A 20,544-nucleotide genomic window follows, 5' to 3' on the forward strand; every position below is an offset into this window, starting at 1 on the left:
GCAGGGGTGATTTGCACCAAAGTATGTCTCTACTCTGAGATAATGATAAGCAGCACCACTTCCTGGGCTGACCTTTTCAAAATGTTTTCCTCGTCGCTATTTATAACGCCTTGAGAAAATGGGATGTGGGCATGCAGAAGGTCTTTTGTTAGGGTGATGTCTGTTGTGGTTGGAGATACACCAGCTGTGGTCATTAAACAGGGTCAGCTCACATTAAGCTCAACTGTGTGTGCTTATAGCAGCCGCTTGATGCAACTCTGCAGATAAGCTGGCAAATATGAAGAATATCAGCCATTACCCACCCACATCCAGACACGACACCCTGCAGCTCCACTAGTGCAGTTGCTGCTGACACAGATAGTGGGCGGCCTCCAGGAGTCGGCCTCTACTTTCATCTGCTTGAATATAATGAAAAATGTACTGTAGTGTCATTCTGCACACCCCCTCCTGGATCCATATCAGTATTTTGCTTTGTATCATGTAGGTCAAATGAATTCAACAAACTTGCTTTCACTGAACAGGCGATGTTGAGTTAATGTGTTGGTTTGGAATTTATTCATTCATGACAATGATTACTACGGATGTTGATGGCTTTTCCTTCTAGTGCCAGATGTGTAGTTTTGAGTGAAATAGTCTCAATAACTTTTAGAGCATGGGTTGTGTCAATTTTTTTCATTCATCCAAGACAAGAGCAGTACTAACAGAAGCACACTAATTTATGACTGCTACAGTGGTAAACACTACCTGTTAAACATAATTATACTAAGTGTGCCCTATTGTATGGTGGCAAACGTCACAACACGCTTTAAACCACCATGGCAGTCTGTCAGTGTTACTGTTCCTAGTTGCAGCTGGACAATAATTGTTGGTGGAACTTGATAGCTCTAACAAATGCATTGAATTAATTTCTTCTATCATGGCACATATGCAAAGCAGATGTGGAGTATCTTGAATCCAGCACACATCCTCTACCATAATGTATAAAAGTCTGGACACCCTTGAGCAAATAATATTTTAAGTGGATTCAACCCCTGCATTACATAAAACTAGCATTTTTTCAAAAATGAATGCACACACCAACTGTGTCATATACAAAAGTTTCAGCCTCTAGTTACTGACTTGGGTCTGAGATAACGATAATTGATGCTACAAAGCAGGATAGACTATAAAAAGATATCTAAGTGCTTCCTGTAATTCCAATCTTGCCAAAGGGAATTGTGCGAGTGAAGACAAGATCTAGTACAGCAAGAAAACTTTCAGATAACGCTGCACATTGGCAGAGAAGAAAACTTATAAGACTGCAAAGGAGCTGCACTGAAAGGTTTAGCTGACACAGGAGTTGTGATGCAGATGAAATTAACAATGAGCTTTTTGGCCACAATCACACAGATGTTTCTGGCAATAAAAAAAAAGATCAGCATTTGACGTAATGAACGGTAATGAGGGTGGGAGTATTTCTTTGAGGTTGGTTGTGTGGCTGTCATTGACACAGGACACAACACATTGATGGAGCGAAGAAGATTCTTGATGGCAACAGTCAGTCGATGTGATGATGACACTGAAAGTGGTTCACAGTAATCCAAAGCAAACCTCAAAAATCCATGTGATCTACCACAGTGCATGTGTTCGGAGGCTGACCTGAACATTGGAAATCTGCAGGTAGATTTTTTTTTTTTTAATTCCCAAAACATTTGCTTCTATAGGGTTTGTCCTTGGCTACTGGTAATTCTAAATTCAAATTAATCACAGGAATGCATGAACAATTTTGACGTCTGCAGAAGGTTTTACTTCATAAATAAACAACATGTGGCCAACTAGGTTTGTGTATAATTGCATGCTAAGTATACATTGTCACATGGCAAACTAAATGGCCTCATAGAAACTCCTCTACAGCACTGCAACACAGTAGATACAAATGTGGAACTTTAATTAGCGTTGTCAGTGTGAATATATTAGCATATCAGCATTAGCATTTAGCTTGAAATGAAATGCTGCAGTTCCTTTACTCCAAAGACTCTTAGCCATTATCTGCTTTCTCTGTACCCTAGTCTACATTATGATGCCTGTCAATATTCTCATTAAACTCACCATCTGTTTGCAGGATAACTGAGCTCCCTTACAGATGTGAGTGGGTCTGAGCCACCAGTCTCCGTCTCTGTTCATTATCCATGAACACCTGAGGCAGTCAGCAGCCTTTATGATGACTCATGAATCTTTAAATCTCTCTCTCTCAGTGTCTTCCTGAGGAGAAAGCGATCATCCATCACTGTCTGCTCTAATATTGAGCGACGGTCATATTTCATGATTGGACTATTTCTCATGATTATGGGAATATTTTTGACATTTTTGGTAATACACTGTAATTGTCCACTTTCTTTCCTATAGGGCAGATAGACACTCTCGTACAGTAGCCTAAATATTTAGTGAAAACAACAGCTTAACTTATTTTAAACTATAGCTTAGCTTAGTTTAGCTTTGTTTTATCTTGTTTATCTGTATCTTGTTTCTCTAGCCTGGACCAAGGCAGTAAAATACACCACTGCAGACCAAACATCAAACTTTAGTTCACCCAGCAGCTTATTGGCTTAAGTTAGCAAGGTAAGATGAGAAAAATTGAATAGAAATGACATAACCGACTTTATCAGCATGCAGATATAACTCTCGTTAAGAGAGAAAATTGGCATAGCCTATTTTCCAAAATGTCAATTTGTCAATGCATTTAAAACGAGTGCAAGCTTCTCATACAAGAATTACTTTACAATGACAAAAGTTTCTTTTTATCAAGATGGGAATCACAGATATGTAAAAACATTATTATGGTGTCAGACCTACTGTGTGTGGCCTTAAATATACACTGAAGGTCTTTAATCATATATTTCTTATTTTTTCAATTTCTTTCCAGAAAGGAAGGAAGTCATGTGTGTTGCTGTGGCAGCAGTTTGACTGTCAAACATTTTCAGTGTTATGTTGAAGCCAGTTACAGGTTATTAAGTGACCAACTTCTCTTCTCTTTGTGTACCTTCTCAGTGATTTGAAACATGTTTTAATAATCAAGGCAAACTGCTATACCTGCATGACACCAGGCATGACTCATCTTGTTTTGTATATGTGATAGTTTTTCCATTCCAGAAAATCATGTCTTTTTCAGATATTAGCAGGTTCTCTTCTGCAGGAAAATGAACTCCAGTCTGTTTTTGTCAGTAGCTCTTGGTGGACGCTGCCAGATAACTGCTGCTCTCAGCTGCCTTTGTGGGCCATAATTGAAACCATTTGTGGATCAGGTGGAATTCTGGGATCCTGGCTTCATCTCAACGTCCCAACTGTGTTATTTTCTCTCCTTCTTTCCTCCAGCCAGAGAGACTGTTACATCAGCCTCCGTTTCCTCTCTCTCTCTCTCCCCCTCTCTCTCAGTCTCTCTCTCTCTTTCTCTTCCCGTCTCACTCTCTCAATCGCTCATTTTTTTTCCATACCCAGAAAGTCCTTCAGACGAAGAGGTCAGCAACTTGCTGTGCTGAATGCATCAACTCACAGTAGATGTGGAATATTCCCTGAGACAGATGGTTTCATAATAACGAGAGAAGAACTTGTGAAAGTAAGTCTCCATATTTTTCTCCTACGTGAATACTAACCCTGGTCTGGTGTCCAAGTTGACTGTCAAGTCAGTTTGTGTCGGTTCAGCTCAGTATAGAGTGACATCACACAAGTTTAATAACATCATAATAAGTATAAGGAATACAAAGGATAAATTAGATTAAATATTTTACTTGGATTTGTATTATATTTACTGATTCTAAACACTTTATAAAGTAGCTTTGACACCAGAAAGTCAGTCAGTGATCATCTGCTAAAAACTCCAGGGAAAGATACATTTCCCGTTTTCTATTACTGGTGTGATTCAGAATGTTACATTTAGTGCTTGATGTTCCTTCATTTCCTTCAATGTTTGTAAGAAGAAGCAAGATGCTTTGAACTCTTAGAAAGCCCACATCACGCCAGCACAGAACTACTCTACCACCAATTTGTTGGTGAATGCGCCACGTGAAAGAGAGTAAGTGCACTTTCTGAGCAGTGGTCAAAGTTAACAGAGCGAGCTTGGAGGTTTAAGTCTCTGAGAGCTTCATGTGGCTTCTACAAGGTAAATAAAATAAAAGCTCATACTGTAGGTGCTGTGTAAGAGAGCAGGACTGTGGATTACAAGGGAGTCTGTGTATAGCTACATTTAACACTGTGGGTCTCAACAGAGATTTGGGGATATTTAACTTTTGAACAAGCACGTGTAACTTCCTACTACCTATCACTGAAATGTTGCCACCACAGTAAAGTGATTTTTGATCTTTGAATTTTGATTAATTTTCTATTTCCTTTTTTTAATTGCAGTTTTTTCTTAATCTCATTGCTGTTATTTTATCATATTTATTATGATATAATATCATGCATTAGACTTAAGAATATGCCACCCTGCATTTCAGTACATTTTTTGCACATGACAGATGAAGTCTCTGAATCATCTGACTCATCCTAAATAAACACTGTGTTCTTAGTCTTACACTATATAAAATGTATTAGTATCATATATGAGATATATGAGAAAAACATTTTTTTTTTGATCTATCATCATCCTGTCATCTTTAGGTGGACCGTCATGGAGGTCAACCTGGTCATACATCATGTCCTCTTCATCCTGCTGGCCACGACCGCCACAAGAGCTCAAGTCAACCCAGGTAGATATTTGTCTTTTACATCCATGTCCTCCTTAGGGTGTGCATTTGCTAGGACATGTTGTTGCAGAGAGATCACACCTTGGATGTTTCTTGAACCACCCTGCTCATTGCACGTGCAGTTGAGCTATCCATGATCATCGAACAAGCTGAGTTTAGTTCATGGTGTGTGTTCAGAGCCTGAGGTATGAGCCAGTCCAGTTGGGTATGTCATATTCAAGCTTAAAATAACCTCTTTATATTCCTGAGGGATAGGTATGTTGACAAGATGGAGAAGGAAAGCAATTTTAGGTGGGTGGGCTTAAAATGCAAGAATGTAACGTGTGTGTTTTTTGTGTGTGCGCGCCTATGAGAGTGTGTGTATGCGGTTTACCTAATGGTCAGACAGCAAATATCCTCAGAACAGGCAGACCTTTCACAGGCGGGGGGCATTCGCAGAAAAAAAAAATTAGGCTAGTTGTAGGTAACACACACACACCTTCACTCTCTGTCACACACACACACACACATGCACTCATTTGACTTTTCCACATTGGATATTTGCACAGTAAAAGGCTTATTTGTTCTTCTGCTCTCTCAAAGCACATGTCAAGGAGTTCAGTGGGAAGGTGACTAAAACACAGACGTCCCTTAATTACCAGGTAGTGATGGGGAGAATAAACACTAAGAGGATGCAGTGAGCAGCTGCAGAGTACAGCCACTGAATCATATTTAACTAAAATATAGCATCTGCTGTTGTCAAACTTATGAAGTTTGTAGATGGGGACAGACGTAATAGACACCAGATGCTCGTAAAGTCAAAAAATCCTCTCACGTGTCTCTGGTAGAAATTATGAGGAGGACTGAAAAATGAAGAGCAGGCAGCTCCGAGGCCCCTCCCTTCTCATTTTGCTTAGACTGGCACCTACACACTGATGCCTCTGTTTGGCTTTGGAGGCCTTGCAGGGCAGCAGGAAGGGGACCAAGGAGGGGGGAGAAGGGACGTGGTCAGACAACTTTACACTCACCCCCTCACATCCTGAAAATATACAATAAGGATAAACACTCACATGGCATGTGGAAGAATACAACTTTTTGTAGGCATATTGAAAATATGAGCAGCACATCAGGTTCAGTGATGCTTCTGTGCATTTGTAGAAATGTGTCGCTATCCTCTTGGGATGACCGGCGGGCAGATCCAGGACGAGGACATCTCTGCCTCCAGTCAGTGGTCTGAGTCAACGGCTGCACGATTTGGCAGGCATGTCTATGTATTTCTCTTATTTCATCTCAATTCCACATCCTTTCCACTGGGTGAGCACTATGCGTATACATATCACTATACAGCAAACACAGTGACAATCATATGTAAAGTTGTCTCTCTTTCTAATTGAAACTCCTGTGTGGTGCCCTGGTGGTGCCAAATTCTTCCTCTGTTTATTTCAAACTAACCACTGCTCTGGCCTCGTCACATCTTGCATGCACAGAAGATTTTCTTTTCCACTAGAAAACTCTCTCTCTCTCTAGAAAACGTGGGGTTGAAAAGACCATAATTCTTTTGTTCAAATCACATGCTCTTAATTATCAGATGACAAACAGAGCAACAACATTGCTGATTGTTTTAACTGCTTCTCTTCCCAAGGTGAAGAATGAACTAAATATAAATTCAGCATTAGGTTAAAGTTAGGATTTAGGTTGGGAGATAAACTAATTCTCTTTCTTGCTTGAGATGAAAAGAACGATACCACCCTCAGATCTGTGAAGCTCAGCAGCTGCTTAGCTTGGTTTAATCTGAACCTCTGCATATGTTAGAGTTTGATGAACTGGCTGCATGTTGAATAATTACAGTGCTGTTTTACAATATGACCAGTGGCAATACAGAGTAGTCAGAGTTGCTCTCATGCAGATATGAATTCATTAACACAGAAAAGATCAGACATACTGTAGTAGATTAAATTCACCAGTTTTTCCGTCTCATATAGGCACTCCGTTGACTTTACTTTCTCTCTTCCTTATACCTGCCTCTATCTCTCCTCTCCTCCTCTCGATGTTCATGCCTCCTCATCACCGTCTCCTCTTTCATGTGTCCTCCTCCTCTTCAGACTGGACTTTGACAACGGAGACGGTGACGGGGCCTGGTGCCCTGACATGATGTCAGAGCCGGACGGCCTCAAAGAGTATCTCCAGGTGGACCTACGCTCGCTGCACTTCATCACACTGGTGGGAACCCAAGGTCGCCATGCCGACGGAATGGGTAATGAGTTTGCCCAGCGATACATGATCAAGTACAGCCGCGACGGCAGCAACTGGGTGGGCTGGCATGATAGGAAGGGAAGGCAGGTGAGCAGGGCTACATGTTACTGTGTTTGTGATGATGGGCCTTTGACACATGGTTGAATTCATATATCATCCACTTTTATAGTTGCTGTCAAACATTTTGAACTAGTGCTTTCAAATACAAGGTACTACCAATATTTGTCTCACATCAAGACCTAGGTATTTGTTTTTTTGTTTATTTGTGAGGATCCCCATTAGCTAGAGCTAGTCTTACTGTGGTCCACATTTAAAAACAGTACTTTTAAAACATACATTTACAATTACAACATGAATAAGACAAGACAAGTCAACAAAAACTTAAATTAAATCTGTACAATAGTATGAATCGTCATCCTAAATCAAAGAACACACACTCCAATGCACAGTGGTTATAGAATAAAGAGGGAAAATAAATCAAAGTGGCAATTTTTGTTTTGTTTGTATTTTGGCAACTTCAATCATTATAACATAAATTTAGAGACTTAACTTTGTTATAATCACTGAAGCAAAATGAAAGACTGTGGTTTTACAATAACTCAGCACATTCAGCGATGTACTGTAGGCCTACTTACAGTCGTTGCACTTTACTCGAGTATTTTCGTGTTAGTCAGGTACAGAACAGACAACAGGCAGGGCAGCAGGAAACAAAGGTGTTTACCATGGAAGACAACGCACCATCTGGCGGTGAGCAGGTGGGACGAGCAGGTTTAAATACTGGCTCGGTTAATGAGGAAGCAGGGAAGTGAGTGGGTGGGGAAGAAAGTAAACGTGGAATCAGGAAACAGGGACCAGTGGGAAAGACTCTAGGCATCTGGTGGGTGGATTGGGAGTGACAGAGAGGCGAAGTAAACCGGCTCAAGACGGACATCATGACCTTATAAGATATAATCCAATAGTAAAATATTGTTATCAATTCATGTAATTCTAATTATCCAACTACATACAGAGAGATACTCAAATGCATGTTGCTGTTTTTGTTCAATCTCTGGTGAGGAAGCCAAGAGACATCGTCTTCTCTGCAGCAAAACTCGTACCAAAATGTGATCTGAAATTCATGAGATAGAGAGAGATCACCAAGCCGGTTTCATAATTTATTTGACCATCACATATTTATGATGATAAAATGCTACACATAGCAATTTTGTCAATCAGTAATCCAAGTTCATTTCTGCAGAGTGAAGAGGTTTTTGCTCACAGCAATAACACGATGTATGCTCACATGGTTAGATGTCCATCTCTGACAGCTTTCTCTCAGTTCTTTCTGTCAGTCTGGTGTAATCTGCCTCTCCTCTGCCAGGTGATCGAGGGAAACAGGAATGCATACGACGTGGTGCTGAAGGATCTGGAGCCTCCCATCATAGCTCGATTTGTCCGCTTCATGCCCGTGACAGATCACTCCATGATCGTGTGTATGAGAGTGGAGCTCTACGGCTGTGAATGGCTGGGTTAGTCTATTATGTTAAATTCTTCACATCCAGCAACATCTAGTTTATGTTAGATATCCAGTCTTTTTAGATATCCAGTTTTTTGTTGTTGATGTTTGTATAATCAATTTCGTTTTTTGCTATAATATTCCATAAGCATTCTTTAAGTAAAACATGATCATGGGTCATAGTTGAAGTTAATCATTGGTTGACCTGCTCCTTTCAGATGGCCTGATGTCTTACAGTATTCCAGATGGGCACCAAATGATCTACAGAGGGCTGGATGTCTACTTCAATGACTCTGTGTATAACGGAGCATCAGCTGAAAGGTCTGGATTTAACTGCTGGTTCTCAAAAGAAAGACCTAGACCACAGTTATAGAGGTGTTACGTTACCTCCTGTAACTAAGGGAGGATGCCATTGTGGGGAGGGTTAAAATAGTGTGAAAGTTTCAGATCTTTCAAAATGACACAGTATATATACATTTATCCCCTCCACTAGACTGACAAAGGGCCTCGGCCAGCTGACGGATGGAACCTGGGGTCTTGATGACTTCCTCCACAGCCACATCTACGGCATGTGGCCAGGCTACGACTATGTGGGCTGGAACAACAAGAGCTTCCCCAAAGGTTACGTAGAGATGATCTTTGAGTTTGACCACGTCCGAAACTTCACTTCCATGAAGGTGAGGGGGTTCAGGGAAACTTTCTCAGGTAGTTTCGCTTCATAGTGAAGAAAGAGGAATATTTTTACAAATTTGCTGAGTCAACACTGGACTGAACTGAGCTGTGCTGTGCCACACTGGGCAAGCACCCATCCTCTAATGCAGCCGCAAATTTTATTGGGACATAAAAGTTGTAAAATGATGCAAGATCGCACAGCCGTGTGAAAATGACATTTTCTGTATAATTAGGCCATTTCTCATGGGTAAGTGCTATGGCAGGAATTCAGAGAGGGGAGATGGTGTTTCCCCAGCGAGAGCACGGCAAGACAGATGAGTCGTCAGTGCACCTCCTCTTACATCATCTCCCTCCTCAGACTCTGTCCATTTTTGAGCACCTGCTCAGTAGAGGGGGAAAAATGTCATCATCCCTGCAGATATATAACCCAATAACTGACGCAGATTTTATGTTTTAATCATGTTTTCGTGTGTGGTCCCCTGTCGCCTCCACAGGTGCATTGCAACAACATGTTTAGTCGAGGGGTGCGGATGTTCAGGCAGGCCACCTGTTACTTCCGCTCAGGCTCGGAGTGGGAGGCCGATCCGGTGACTCTGAGGCCCACTGTTGACCGTGTGAGCCAAGTCGCCCGCTTTGTCACCGTGCCCCTTGGGGACCGCACAGCCAGCGCCATCAAATGCCGTTTCCACTTCAGTGACCTTTGGATGCTGTTCAGCGAGGTGGCCTTCCAGTCAGGTAAAAAAACAAAAAAAAACAACAACTTTGGTTTGCTATCTGCCTGCTGTCTGACCATATAAACTTGTTTCTTTCACTCACAGGCTCGGCGGTGTATAATACGTCTCTGACTCCTCGCAAACATGGACACCCCACAAACACACTTCCAGGTCAGAGGCCAGCCCCTTTGCATATTTTTAATGTAGGTAAAGTGACAATCAGGCAGTGGAGAAAACATAGGCCAACTCTGAAATCTTCAATCAGCCACAGTTATTATTAGGTGATAATAGTTTTATATATATATATATTTGTAAAAGATCTCTCGTTTATAATATTAAATCATTTGGCTCGGTGTCATGCATCTCACTGTGACGTGTTGTGATTTAAGTGCAGGACATCTCAGTGTAAAAAGATTTTCTTTTGGTTAAACAGTGCCCCCTTGTGGTGGCATCAACACTGACTAATTACCATGAAGATAGATGTCTCTCTATGCTCTAGTTGTAATGAAACATGACAGGGATTATTCAGTGGAGAATGTAATTATTTTGGGATAGGCTTTAATAAGAACTTGAACTGTGATGGAATAAATCAAATCCGTCCCGTCTCCCAACTCTCTTCTCATCTTTAACAGGGGATGATCCTTTCCATAAAGTGGATGACAGCAATACAAGGATCCTGATTGGCTGCCTGGTGGCTATCATAGCCATCCTAATGACCATCATAGTCATCATCCTGTGGCGGCAGGTGTGGCAAAAGATGCTTGAGAAGGTGAAGAGAGACAACACACTTTTTTTTTTGTTTAATTGTGAACAAGCTGGACAATATACACAATTATACACATGACCCAAGACAAAACAGTTGGTGGTCAAAGTTCGGGTTTGCCTGCAGGGGAGTAATGTCATCATAGTGGGAGGACAGGAAATTACATTTTGCATTTCTTATTTTTATAAAAGGGCTTGTATGAGTTGAAGTGAGCCCCCTGTGAGCCCCCACAGCAGGCCGTTTAAAGCAAGCAAGAAATGCTATCAGCACCCTGTGGTAAACTGCTCGAGAAGAGAGGAAGAAAAGAAAAGGAGAAGAGAAGAAAAAAAAAACACTGAAAACTTCTGAAACACAATTTATCCATTAGAAACTGGCAGGCCTACACTAAATATAGATTTGACATACAACAGTGTAAGACCTAATGTGTTTTTACATGTGAAGTGAATTGTTTGGGGGCAATGGGTTTTATTTGTGTCCACATTGTGGTTGGAAATGTTGCACACACTCATTTCATTATGTTTATCACTTCCTAAATATCCTTGACCTCTAACTTTGAGAGGGAGGTCTTCTTTTGTGGATTCTTTGATATTAACCTCATATAACTGACCACAGCTCTCACAAACTCACTTCCACAGGCCTCTCGTCGAATACTGGACGACGAGCTCACAGCTCGCCTGGCCGTCCAGACCCAGGCCTTCTCCTTCCACCACTCCTCCCTGTCCAGTGAGGGCGGCTCCACCTCCAACTCCACCTACGAGAGGATCTTCCCCCTCTGCGCTGACTATCAGGAGCCCTCGCGCCTCATCCGAAAACTGCCAGAGTTCGCTCAGTCCACAGAGCACCTTGGTAAGATGGTTGAGAAAAAATACAGTAGAGGTTTTCTAGAGTTTCAGCTGCTGGAGCGTGTGATTTTGTGTGGTCAACTTCAGAACCGAGCACCTCCTGCAGAGCCCTGGCAGCCTGCGGTTCAGACAGTGCCCCCCACTATGCGGAGGCAGACATCATCAGCCTGCAGGAGTCTTCAGACAGCGGCACCTACTCCATCACGGCCGTCAACATGAATCTCTTCGCTGGCACCGATTCATCCATGAAAGAGTTCCCCAGACAGAAGCTCACCTTCAAGGAGAAACTGGGAGAGGGCCAGTTTGGAGAAGTACTTCCCGTTTTGTCACTCTAATGTTTTCTGGCACTGACTTGGAATTTTTTGAAATTATTCATGGAAGTGGTTATTGGATTCATTGGAGTGTGTTCACTTTGCCGTCGTTATACTGATGTATCTTTCTAGTTTAAAAACTAAATGATAGATGTTGGTCTGTGGTAAAAGCACCAGAGTATGAAATGCAGTCACTACAGAAGCTGAAAAGTAGCCGACACTTAGGGGCATTGAACAGATGGTTTCAAGTGGAGCCAAGTGCAGTGATGAAGTGTGATTTTATACAGGTCCACTTGTGTGAGGCGGAGGGCATGCAGGACTTTTTGGATGAGGTTTTGTCTATAGAGGGAAACAATGAGTCACCTCTGCTCGTTGCTGTTAAAACACTGCGGGAAGACGCCAACAAGAACGCAAGGTATAAAATAACTTTTTTTTTTTTTTTAATTTTTCATTATTCATACAGTCGTCAGTCAGTGAATTACACATTTTCGTCCCTGATGTGCTGCAGGAACGACTTCCTGAAGGAGATCCGCATCATGTCTCGTTTGAGGGACCCCAACATTGTCCGTCTGCTGGCCGTGTGTGTGGACACAGACCCGCTCTGCATGATCACTGAGTACATGGAAAATGGAGACCTGAACCAGTTCCTGTGCACCCTCAGGCTGAAGGAGGCTGCTGATGAAGACAAGACAGAACAAGAGGAGACGGAGGAGAAGAGCATGGTCAGGTAGGCTCATATCCTCACATCAAATTATTATAAGGATTATTAGAGGGATAGTTCATCATTTTGCAAATTCACCCATTGCCATAATCCCTATAGTCATAGGAGTATAGGGTAATAACCTTTAATTGTGGGTGCATGTTGTTTTGAGATCCGTGAGGCAGAGACACAAGCAGCTCAGGTAACAATACATAAAGCAGTCCCCTGTCCCTTATCAAACTCATAAAATTCACAATCTAACAACTCCAAACAGCTCTCATGGAGAAGTTGTGACCTGCACATTCACCACGCTATGGAATAATCATGTATAATTATGTAACATTACGACACACAAAGAAAATACTCTGAACTAGGCCTACTTTTGCTTGTGAAATCACTCCGCCCAGCAGCTGTGTCTGGAATGTAGTTTTCGGCTATGCAATTGCCTTGAAAACAACTCTGTCATGTTATGTTACATTATTATTTCATAATAAATTAACTATCCCTTTAAGTGCACTATACTCATGACTGCTCTGTCTTTGTGTTGCCCTGTGATCTTAGCTACAGTAAGTTGATTGGGATGGCTGTGCAGATTGCATCTGGTATGAAGTACTTGTCCTCTCTCAACTTCGTCCACCGTGACCTGGCTACCCGCAACTGCCTGGTGGGTAAGAACTACACCATAAAGATAGCCGACTTCGGCATGAGTCGAAACCTGTACAGAGGAGACTACTACAGGATCCAGGGCCGGGCCATTCTGCCCATCCGCTGGATGTCCTGGGAGAGCATCCTACTGGTGAGTGCTGGGCAGATCGGTGTGTAGTGGTGTATGAGAAATGTACAAATATCATGTTTGTAATACTGTATCTATGTCCAGTATCCTATATCTATGTGGCTTGGCAGACTGCTGTTTAAGTTGTCTGTCCCCTCAGGGTAAATTCACCATGGCCAGTGATGTGTGGGCGTTCGGTGTGACTCTGTGGGAGATTCTGACTCTGTGTAAGGAGCAACCCTACTCCCAGCTCTCTGACGAGCAGGTCATTGAAAACACAGGCGAGTTCTTCAGAGACCAGGGCAAGCAGGTGAGCAGCACACAACTACAACTAATCTTCCAAAGTATGCTTTGTGTACACAGGTAAAGCACAAATTACAAGCTCATTTGTGCCAAATTTGCAATAAATGTATTGCAAATTTACACCAGTACTACATCAATATATCTCCTCCTGTTCCCAGGTGTACCTGCCAAAGCCGCCATGTTGTCCTGACAGAGTCTACACTGATCTGATGCTGAGCTGCTGGAGGAGGAACGCCAAGCAGAGGCCAAGTTTTCAGGAGATGCACACTCAGCTGATAGAAAGTCTGGCATAGCAGATGGGACGTATAATTTCTCTCTGCCATGCACTGTCTCTTATTTTCTCTTTTCTGTATGGATTGATTTGGAGATCATCTGGAGTCAGAAAACAAAAAAAATAAAAATGTTTTCCATTTGTTTTATACATGCTTGCCATGCTGTCAATAACAGTAAATGAAGGCAGGGTATACACTTGAACAGAGACTTTTATTGTAGATATGAAGCTAAACAGCACTATTCACTCAGTGTATTCACACCTTTTTGTATTTATTATTTCCTTTTTGTTTCCTAAAGCTATGTATTTATAGAGTAATACAAGGTAATCCTAGGTTTTGAAACGCAGATGTGATTTTTTTTTCTTAATACTTACATCTAATTCTATTGCACATATAAGAGAATGTCAGTTGTTTGTCCATTATCAGTGTTTATGTTTTTGTTTTGTAATTTTAACATGAATGAAACGATAATGACTGTTTTCTGGATGAGAATGTGTTTTAACCTTGCAGAAGCTCTCTTATATTCTTTATAAACATGTTTATATCCTTTTGCAGGAGAAAATAGCTGTATATTGTTGAAGCATAGAGAAAAGCAAAGATTTTTAAAAGCTGTCAAACCAAAGAGTCTTGTAAATAAAGAAATATGAATATTTGCCTCTCTGTTGGTCCTTTTCCTCACATACTGCAGTTTTTAGACACAAGCTGCACAAAGACGCTTTCAATCGTTGCGCTCTTTCCCAGTTTTGGGCCTCCTGCCTCTCCGTAGTGGCAGCTGATTGGCCAGCTGTTTGCTGACATCCAATCACACCACGCACAGGCTCGAGCATATAGGCTGCTGCTGGTGTACACCGGAATCGGACGATGGGCTGAGACGAGTCCCGGGTACGTCCACGGTCAGAGGAAAATAAACCTGGTCTCAGGCTCGATTACGGTCCCGCTTCCACCCAGAGCCACTGTTAACTCCCGACAGACATGCAGAGGGTTGTCATCGTTACCGGCGCCAACAGGTAGGTCCATAGAAACACATGATGTACGGTATATGACAACATGTATAACGACAACGGTGTGTTAGTCACACGAGCGTGTGGACATTGTTTTATTTCTACGTGCGCCACTCTTAAAATACATGGTCAGAAAAATGTACATTTTAATGTATATAACAAGAATTATATAAAGAGATAGCGGTAAAGATTTACAGTTGTACACAGTTTGTCCAGATATAGCCTACGCCTATTGGATAACTTGACCACGAGGACAGTAGGTCTTCAGATGTTACATGAAATGACAGCACTGAAATGCTCAAGTTAGATACGTATGTTAGTGTTGCTGAGATATTGGTTATTTTACAGAGTCACTTAGGCTACATGTTATTGAAAGAAGTGAGACCTGACGACTCTGTCATATTTATTTATAAGCCACTTTGTGCACAAATTAAACAATGATGTGTAGAGGTAGGCTATACTTTGTTGACTGCAAAGTAATGTTTTCTTTTTGATTTCATCTTTTCATCCTCCAGTATTGTTACTTCATTTTGGTCCTCTGTGGTTAGCAGATGATTTATTTAGTCTGAGCAATGATCACTCAGCTCCTCTGTGTAAGTTTGTTTACATGTGTGGATGACTCTGTTTGTTTGCCATCTGTCTATCTCTCTCTGTCTGCAGCGGCATCGGCCTGGCGTTGTGTGAGAGGCTGCTGACTGAGGACAGCCAGCTCCGCCTGTGTCTGGCCTGCAGAAACATGCAGCGGGCCGAGGCTGCCCGCTCCGCCCTGCTGACCTCTCACACCAACGCACATGTGGACCTGTTGCACCTGGATGTGGGCTCCGTGCAGTCGGTGTTCTCAGCTGCGCAGGAGGTCAAGGCCAGGTGAGAAACCTTTGATACACAGGCTTTACAACTCACCGTGCAACCGTGACACTGCTCCTTGCTCTCCTCTCTCTATGGTTTCAGTTTCAGTCCACTGTAAATATGGAATTAAACATCAATAATCTTTGATGCATGTGTGTGTTTTTCTTTAGGTACAGCAGAATTGACTTTATGTATCTAAATGCAGGAATTATGCCTAATCCACAAGTGGATGTCAAAGCTTTTTTCAAGGGCCTGTTCTCCAGGTAAGTTTACACTGCTTTGATTTGCTCCTTTTTAACCTTGAATTAATTGAGATTGGCTTAAGTGAGCTGGCCCAGTGCATCCTGTGTCTGTCCTAATATTATACCTTCTCACTGCAGGAATGTTATTAACATGTTTGCGACAGCAGAGGGTCTTCTAACTCAACAAGACCGCCTCAACTCGGATGGACTGCAGGAAGTTTTTGCAACTAACCTCTTTGGTCATTTTCTTCTGGTACGTCTAAAGACTGTGCACGTGCATACAGAAATATAAGACTAGGTTATGATTATATATCCCATAATGTAACATAACATTATCTTATTACTTACTTACTACTTATTGTCTTTTATAACAGGATATAAAATGTTAATTTACCAAATTGTTACATTTTGCGATTGTAGTACTACTGAGAATGTATTCATTGATGCAATAACAAATTGAGAATATCATAATAGGCTTTATGCAATACAACAGATAACTTCATGAAGCAGTGTAGATTAAATGTTTTCTCACAAATGTTTTTTTTTTTTGGACCTGATCTTCATGTCTTTGTTCCAGATACGGGAGTTGGAGCCTCTGCTGTGTCAAACAGGCCACACATCCAGGATAGTGTGGACCTCCTCGAGCAACGCCCGTCGTTCTGCCTTCAGCATTGAGGACATACAGCACAGAGAGGGGACGGAGCCCTACAGCTCCTCCAAGTATGCTTCAGACCTGCTCAGCCTGGCACTCAACAGGAACAAGAACAACCAGGTTTGTCTGTCACACAAAGTATTGACAGTACTGACATGCTAAGAGTCCAGTCCTTCTTACAGTCTTGGAGAGAGGAGTTAACAATACTCACATAACTGCAGTGAATTCGTTGATGCAGTCTTGGTCCAAACTGTTAGTTTGGAAGGAAATATATACCAGATGACTCTAGTGCACACATATCTACAGTACAATGTGAGTTTGACTTATGGAGAGGGTTACACATGACTTCCTGTGAGGCTTTAGTTGAGTTTAAGAACTGGTACAACATGGACACATGTCCCCCACATGTTTATTTTTAAATTAAGTCACTTAAAATAAACTAGACACAGGTCAAAAAATTGGGAACTTGCTTGATCTGAAGCAGTATATTGGATTAGGTAAGATTATCAGTGTATAGTTTTATTATGTATAATCTGATCCCATAAAATGTATATTTAAAGCTTTTAAATAAAGGAACATTTTCTTATTCTGGACTGTGGTAAAGTATAAATTAAAATATGGAAATTAAGATAATGTTAGAGCGATCCATCCATCTTCAGTTTAATTTTCTCAGCCGCTCATCCGACGTTGACTTACAACATGAAGTGCAGTGTCAACTCCAAAGTTTTTTTGGTTTTGTTTTTCACGTTAAAATCAGCAGAGTTTCCTCCATTTACTCCTGCACTTGCTGTTACCATGGTAACCATATTTCCTCTTGAATTCAGACGCTACTCTTTGAAGGGAAAAAAAAAAAGGCAGCCAGACTAACGAACCGTGTGCTGTCACTTTTGTGATGTTGTTGCCTTGGATACTCACGATGACATCTGCTAGACTGACATAGGTTTTCATCAACGTCAGGATTCAGTCAAAGTTTCACACACACACAAGACAATTCAACATTACACATGGATTACAAACAAGGAAACAAAACCTCCAGAGCCAGTGTTTCCCCACAAGGTTCTTGATTGGTTTGATGAAGCTGTCAGGTGACTCAGAGCAGTGATTCTTGTAGGAATAATAATGATTTATTTTAAGATGAAAATATAGAGGCCGGGTATTGAGTGGAAGTTGACATTAGTAACAAGAGAACAAGGGAGGAGGATGATGGGCAGGAGGAGGAAAGGAGCACCAAACAACTCAGACAGGACTTGGGCTGGTTGTTCACAAGCAGAACCAACCTGAAGTTTGTGCAGGCTTTGGGGGACGTAATCCTTGTCCTTAGTGTGTGTCTCAGATGTAGGTGGGTGTCATCTTGATCTAAAATGGATGCTGTAAAAACTCCACAAAGGGCGGCACAGTGGTTGGCACTCTCACCTCACAGCACTTCTGTGTGGAGTGTATGTTCTCCTTATTTCCTCCCACTTCAACACAGAAAATAAGAAATAAATATATTTTTTAAATGTCATTTGAAATTTTTCTTCAAAATGTTGCCTTAGCTGCAACCCACATGGAGCATGTACACAGAAACCACTCTCCACTTTATAGATGTAGCATGACAGCATTTGCCAATTTAGTTTAATGCAGTTCTGTAGCATTATCCACCTGTATGGTCTTAAAGACCTTAGAAAATGACAGATTATTCTTTTGCTTTTTAATGAAAAACATATAGCACATCAACAGTAAGATACACATAAATTATAAGTTATTCCAAATGCTTCATATGAGCTTTCATTAACAATTTGTCTGTCGTAGTGATGGATGTTTCTCTTCTTTGTGACAGGGGCTGTTCTCCTCTGTAATATGCCCAGGACTGGTGATGACTAACCTGACCTATGGGATCCTGCCCTCATTCTTCTGGACTCTCATCATGCCCATCATGTGGTTGGTGAGTGATGTTTTCATTCATTATGTATTTGTCATTTTGTTCATCCTAACCAAAGTCTCCCAAACATTATTTAAATTGAATATGAATCATCTCATGTGACATTTTCCTGTTGTGCTGCACAGATTAGGATCTTCACCAACACATTCACACTTACACCATACAACGGAGCAGAGGCACTGGTACGTTGACAGAGTATGCCATTAATGACCATGGGGAAAAATAATTCATGGATTCATACCTGAAGACAAAACGCTCACATGAATTGACATGAATCCCTGCTCTGTTTTTTTTTTTGTTCATTTCACAGTACTGGCTCTTTCTCCAAAAGCCAGAGTCTCTGGATCCAAGAGCAAAGTATCACAGTCTAACATCAGGACTTGGAACAAACTACACTCAAGCTCGACAGGTGAGTAACTGGAGACCATGAGTGTCACAGAGATCCTGCCTGAGTTCATGTAATAGAGAGCGAGGTGGGATAATGTGGACAGGTAATGTGATACACTGCTGAAGATGCTTTATTTACATGTGGTTAATCCAAATTTTCTGTGTGTTTGTGTTTTCAGATGGACATCGATGATGAATTGTCCGAAGTCCTCCATGCAAAACTTGTTGACCTTGAGAAAGTAGTCAGAGGAAGAGAGAGTGAAAGAAAGCTGCCAACAAACTCAACAGTACCTGAATGAGACAGAGTGAGTCTTATGTTATGGAGAGCTTTAGAAAAGAACCATGTGCATTTGTGATGTAAACCAGCAAGGGTGCTCTAATTCACTACAGTCTTGCCAGTTGTAGAATAGAAATATGTGTGTTTTTTATGTCAGTGGAACAACCATACTTCTTCTACCTCAGTCAAGGACACAACTCGCTTATTTGATTCATGACCACGTTGGCTACAGGAGTAAAGCTACTCCTGAGGTGACCACCTGGTTTCACTGCACATGGAAACTCTAATCATGGTAAAAAAAAAAAATAGCAACATATGACAGTGACGCACTAAATGGGACTTTTAGGAAATTACTTGTATTTGCATTATGTTTTTTTAATTAAAGGAAAATGTATCATGAAACTGAAACCTCTCATATCAATCTCCACATGAGCTGCGACTTATACCAGCAGCATTACAACAATTATCAAAAGTGAAAAAATCGATTACAGACCAATTTTACATATTATATTCACTTAGTTCTATAACTCTCTCTGACCTCTGTTCTTGGCTGCACTTAACAGGGGGAGGACAGCTGAATTTACTGACTTTAAAGGGAACAATGTGACGTCAGCTCTGGCAGCAGTAGTGTGATTACTTAAAGCACTTGGATTCAAGTGTATCATCTGTCTTATGCTGGTTGACAAGATCTGAAAACTGAAAAATATGAGCTACTCAAATGACATAAAATATTTTCATATGTTAATATTACAAATGTATATTTTGTATCTAAAGGTTGGTCATAAATAAACCCTATTTAAGAGTGATGTTAAGGGTCATGTGAGACCAGCACCAGCAGGAGTCTCATCTGTTGCTGCATTCCTCCTGTAATGTAGATACCACCACCTGAGAGCTGTGTCATGTTTCTTCTACAACAAGCTTCTTACCTTACAAACTTTAATTAGCTGTTTGTCTGTGGTCTGGTTTCCTGAGGCCATCGGCTAACCACCAACCCCAACGTTACCATCAGCCATCATCTGTGGCTCATGTAATCACAAGTCATAATTTATGAAGCACATTAATCTGACATGAATAACTTGTTTTAAATATGTGATATGTGATATATAAGTATATGAATGAATAAATCAGGTGTTATCTGATTCACAGGGACAACACTTCATCTCATACGAAAGCCTTGTTTCAGTATTGTGCTCTTACATTTTTAATTTAAAATGCTTAAGAGTAATGTGAGCCATGGGCCTCTAAACTGTTTATTGCATGAGTTGGTCCTGACAGAAATGCTCAACTGCCACAGTGATTTCAAAGTTATTTGACTTTTTCCATCTGGGTTTAAAGCTGACTGACACATTTTCTATCATATCTTCATCTCTTGATACAATCAAGGAAAGGGACATACATACACATATACATACATACCTATAAAAC

The 20,544-nt window shown here is 41.2% G+C and overlaps 2 protein-coding genes across 3 annotated transcripts; both read left to right on the forward strand.

Annotated features, from left to right (window-relative positions):
- Positions 1 to 3,412: 3,412 nt before the first annotated feature.
- Positions 3,413 to 14,446, forward strand: LOC146970799 (discoidin domain-containing receptor 2-like). Its single transcript, XM_085804562.1, has 17 exons — positions 3,413 to 3,592; positions 4,633 to 4,721; positions 5,856 to 5,958; positions 6,800 to 7,037; positions 8,311 to 8,458; positions 8,664 to 8,766; positions 8,939 to 9,122; positions 9,612 to 9,852; positions 9,936 to 10,001; positions 10,463 to 10,599; positions 11,229 to 11,439; positions 11,523 to 11,746; positions 12,034 to 12,161; positions 12,255 to 12,473; positions 13,008 to 13,242; positions 13,379 to 13,528; positions 13,680 to 14,446. Exons 2-17 carry the CDS (start codon positions 4,643 to 4,645, stop codon positions 13,812 to 13,814), a joined length of 2,601 nt encoding a protein of 866 aa, XP_085660688.1. The 5' UTR covers positions 3,413 to 3,592; positions 4,633 to 4,642; the 3' UTR covers positions 13,815 to 14,446.
- A 193-nt stretch (positions 14,447 to 14,639) lies between these two features.
- On the forward strand, positions 14,640 to 19,524 carry LOC146970800 (3-keto-steroid reductase/17-beta-hydroxysteroid dehydrogenase 7-like). Of its 2 annotated transcripts, XM_085804615.1 has the most exons (9): positions 14,640 to 14,800; positions 15,455 to 15,658; positions 15,811 to 15,903; positions 16,021 to 16,135; positions 16,460 to 16,654; positions 18,354 to 18,458; positions 18,581 to 18,637; positions 18,766 to 18,864; positions 19,022 to 19,524. In XM_085804615.1, the coding sequence occupies exons 1-9, from the start codon at positions 14,766 to 14,768 to the stop codon at positions 19,139 to 19,141; spliced, it is 1,023 nt and encodes a 340-aa protein (XP_085660741.1). In that variant the 5' UTR covers positions 14,640 to 14,765; the 3' UTR covers positions 19,142 to 19,524. The 2 variants fall into 2 exon arrangements, with proteins under 2 accessions (XP_085660741.1, XP_085660742.1); XM_085804616.1 differs by lacking the exon at positions 18,581 to 18,637 and having other exon boundaries at positions 14,652 to 14,800; positions 19,022 to 19,289.
- The last annotated feature ends 1,020 nt before the right edge of the window (positions 19,525 to 20,544 follow it).

This window comes from Trachurus japonicus, chromosome 17, assembly GCF_045865225.1.
Source record: "Trachurus japonicus isolate A0001 chromosome 17, Traja_1.0".
In the NCBI taxonomy this organism is placed as follows: domain Eukaryota; kingdom Metazoa; phylum Chordata; class Actinopteri; order Carangiformes; family Carangidae; genus Trachurus; species Trachurus japonicus.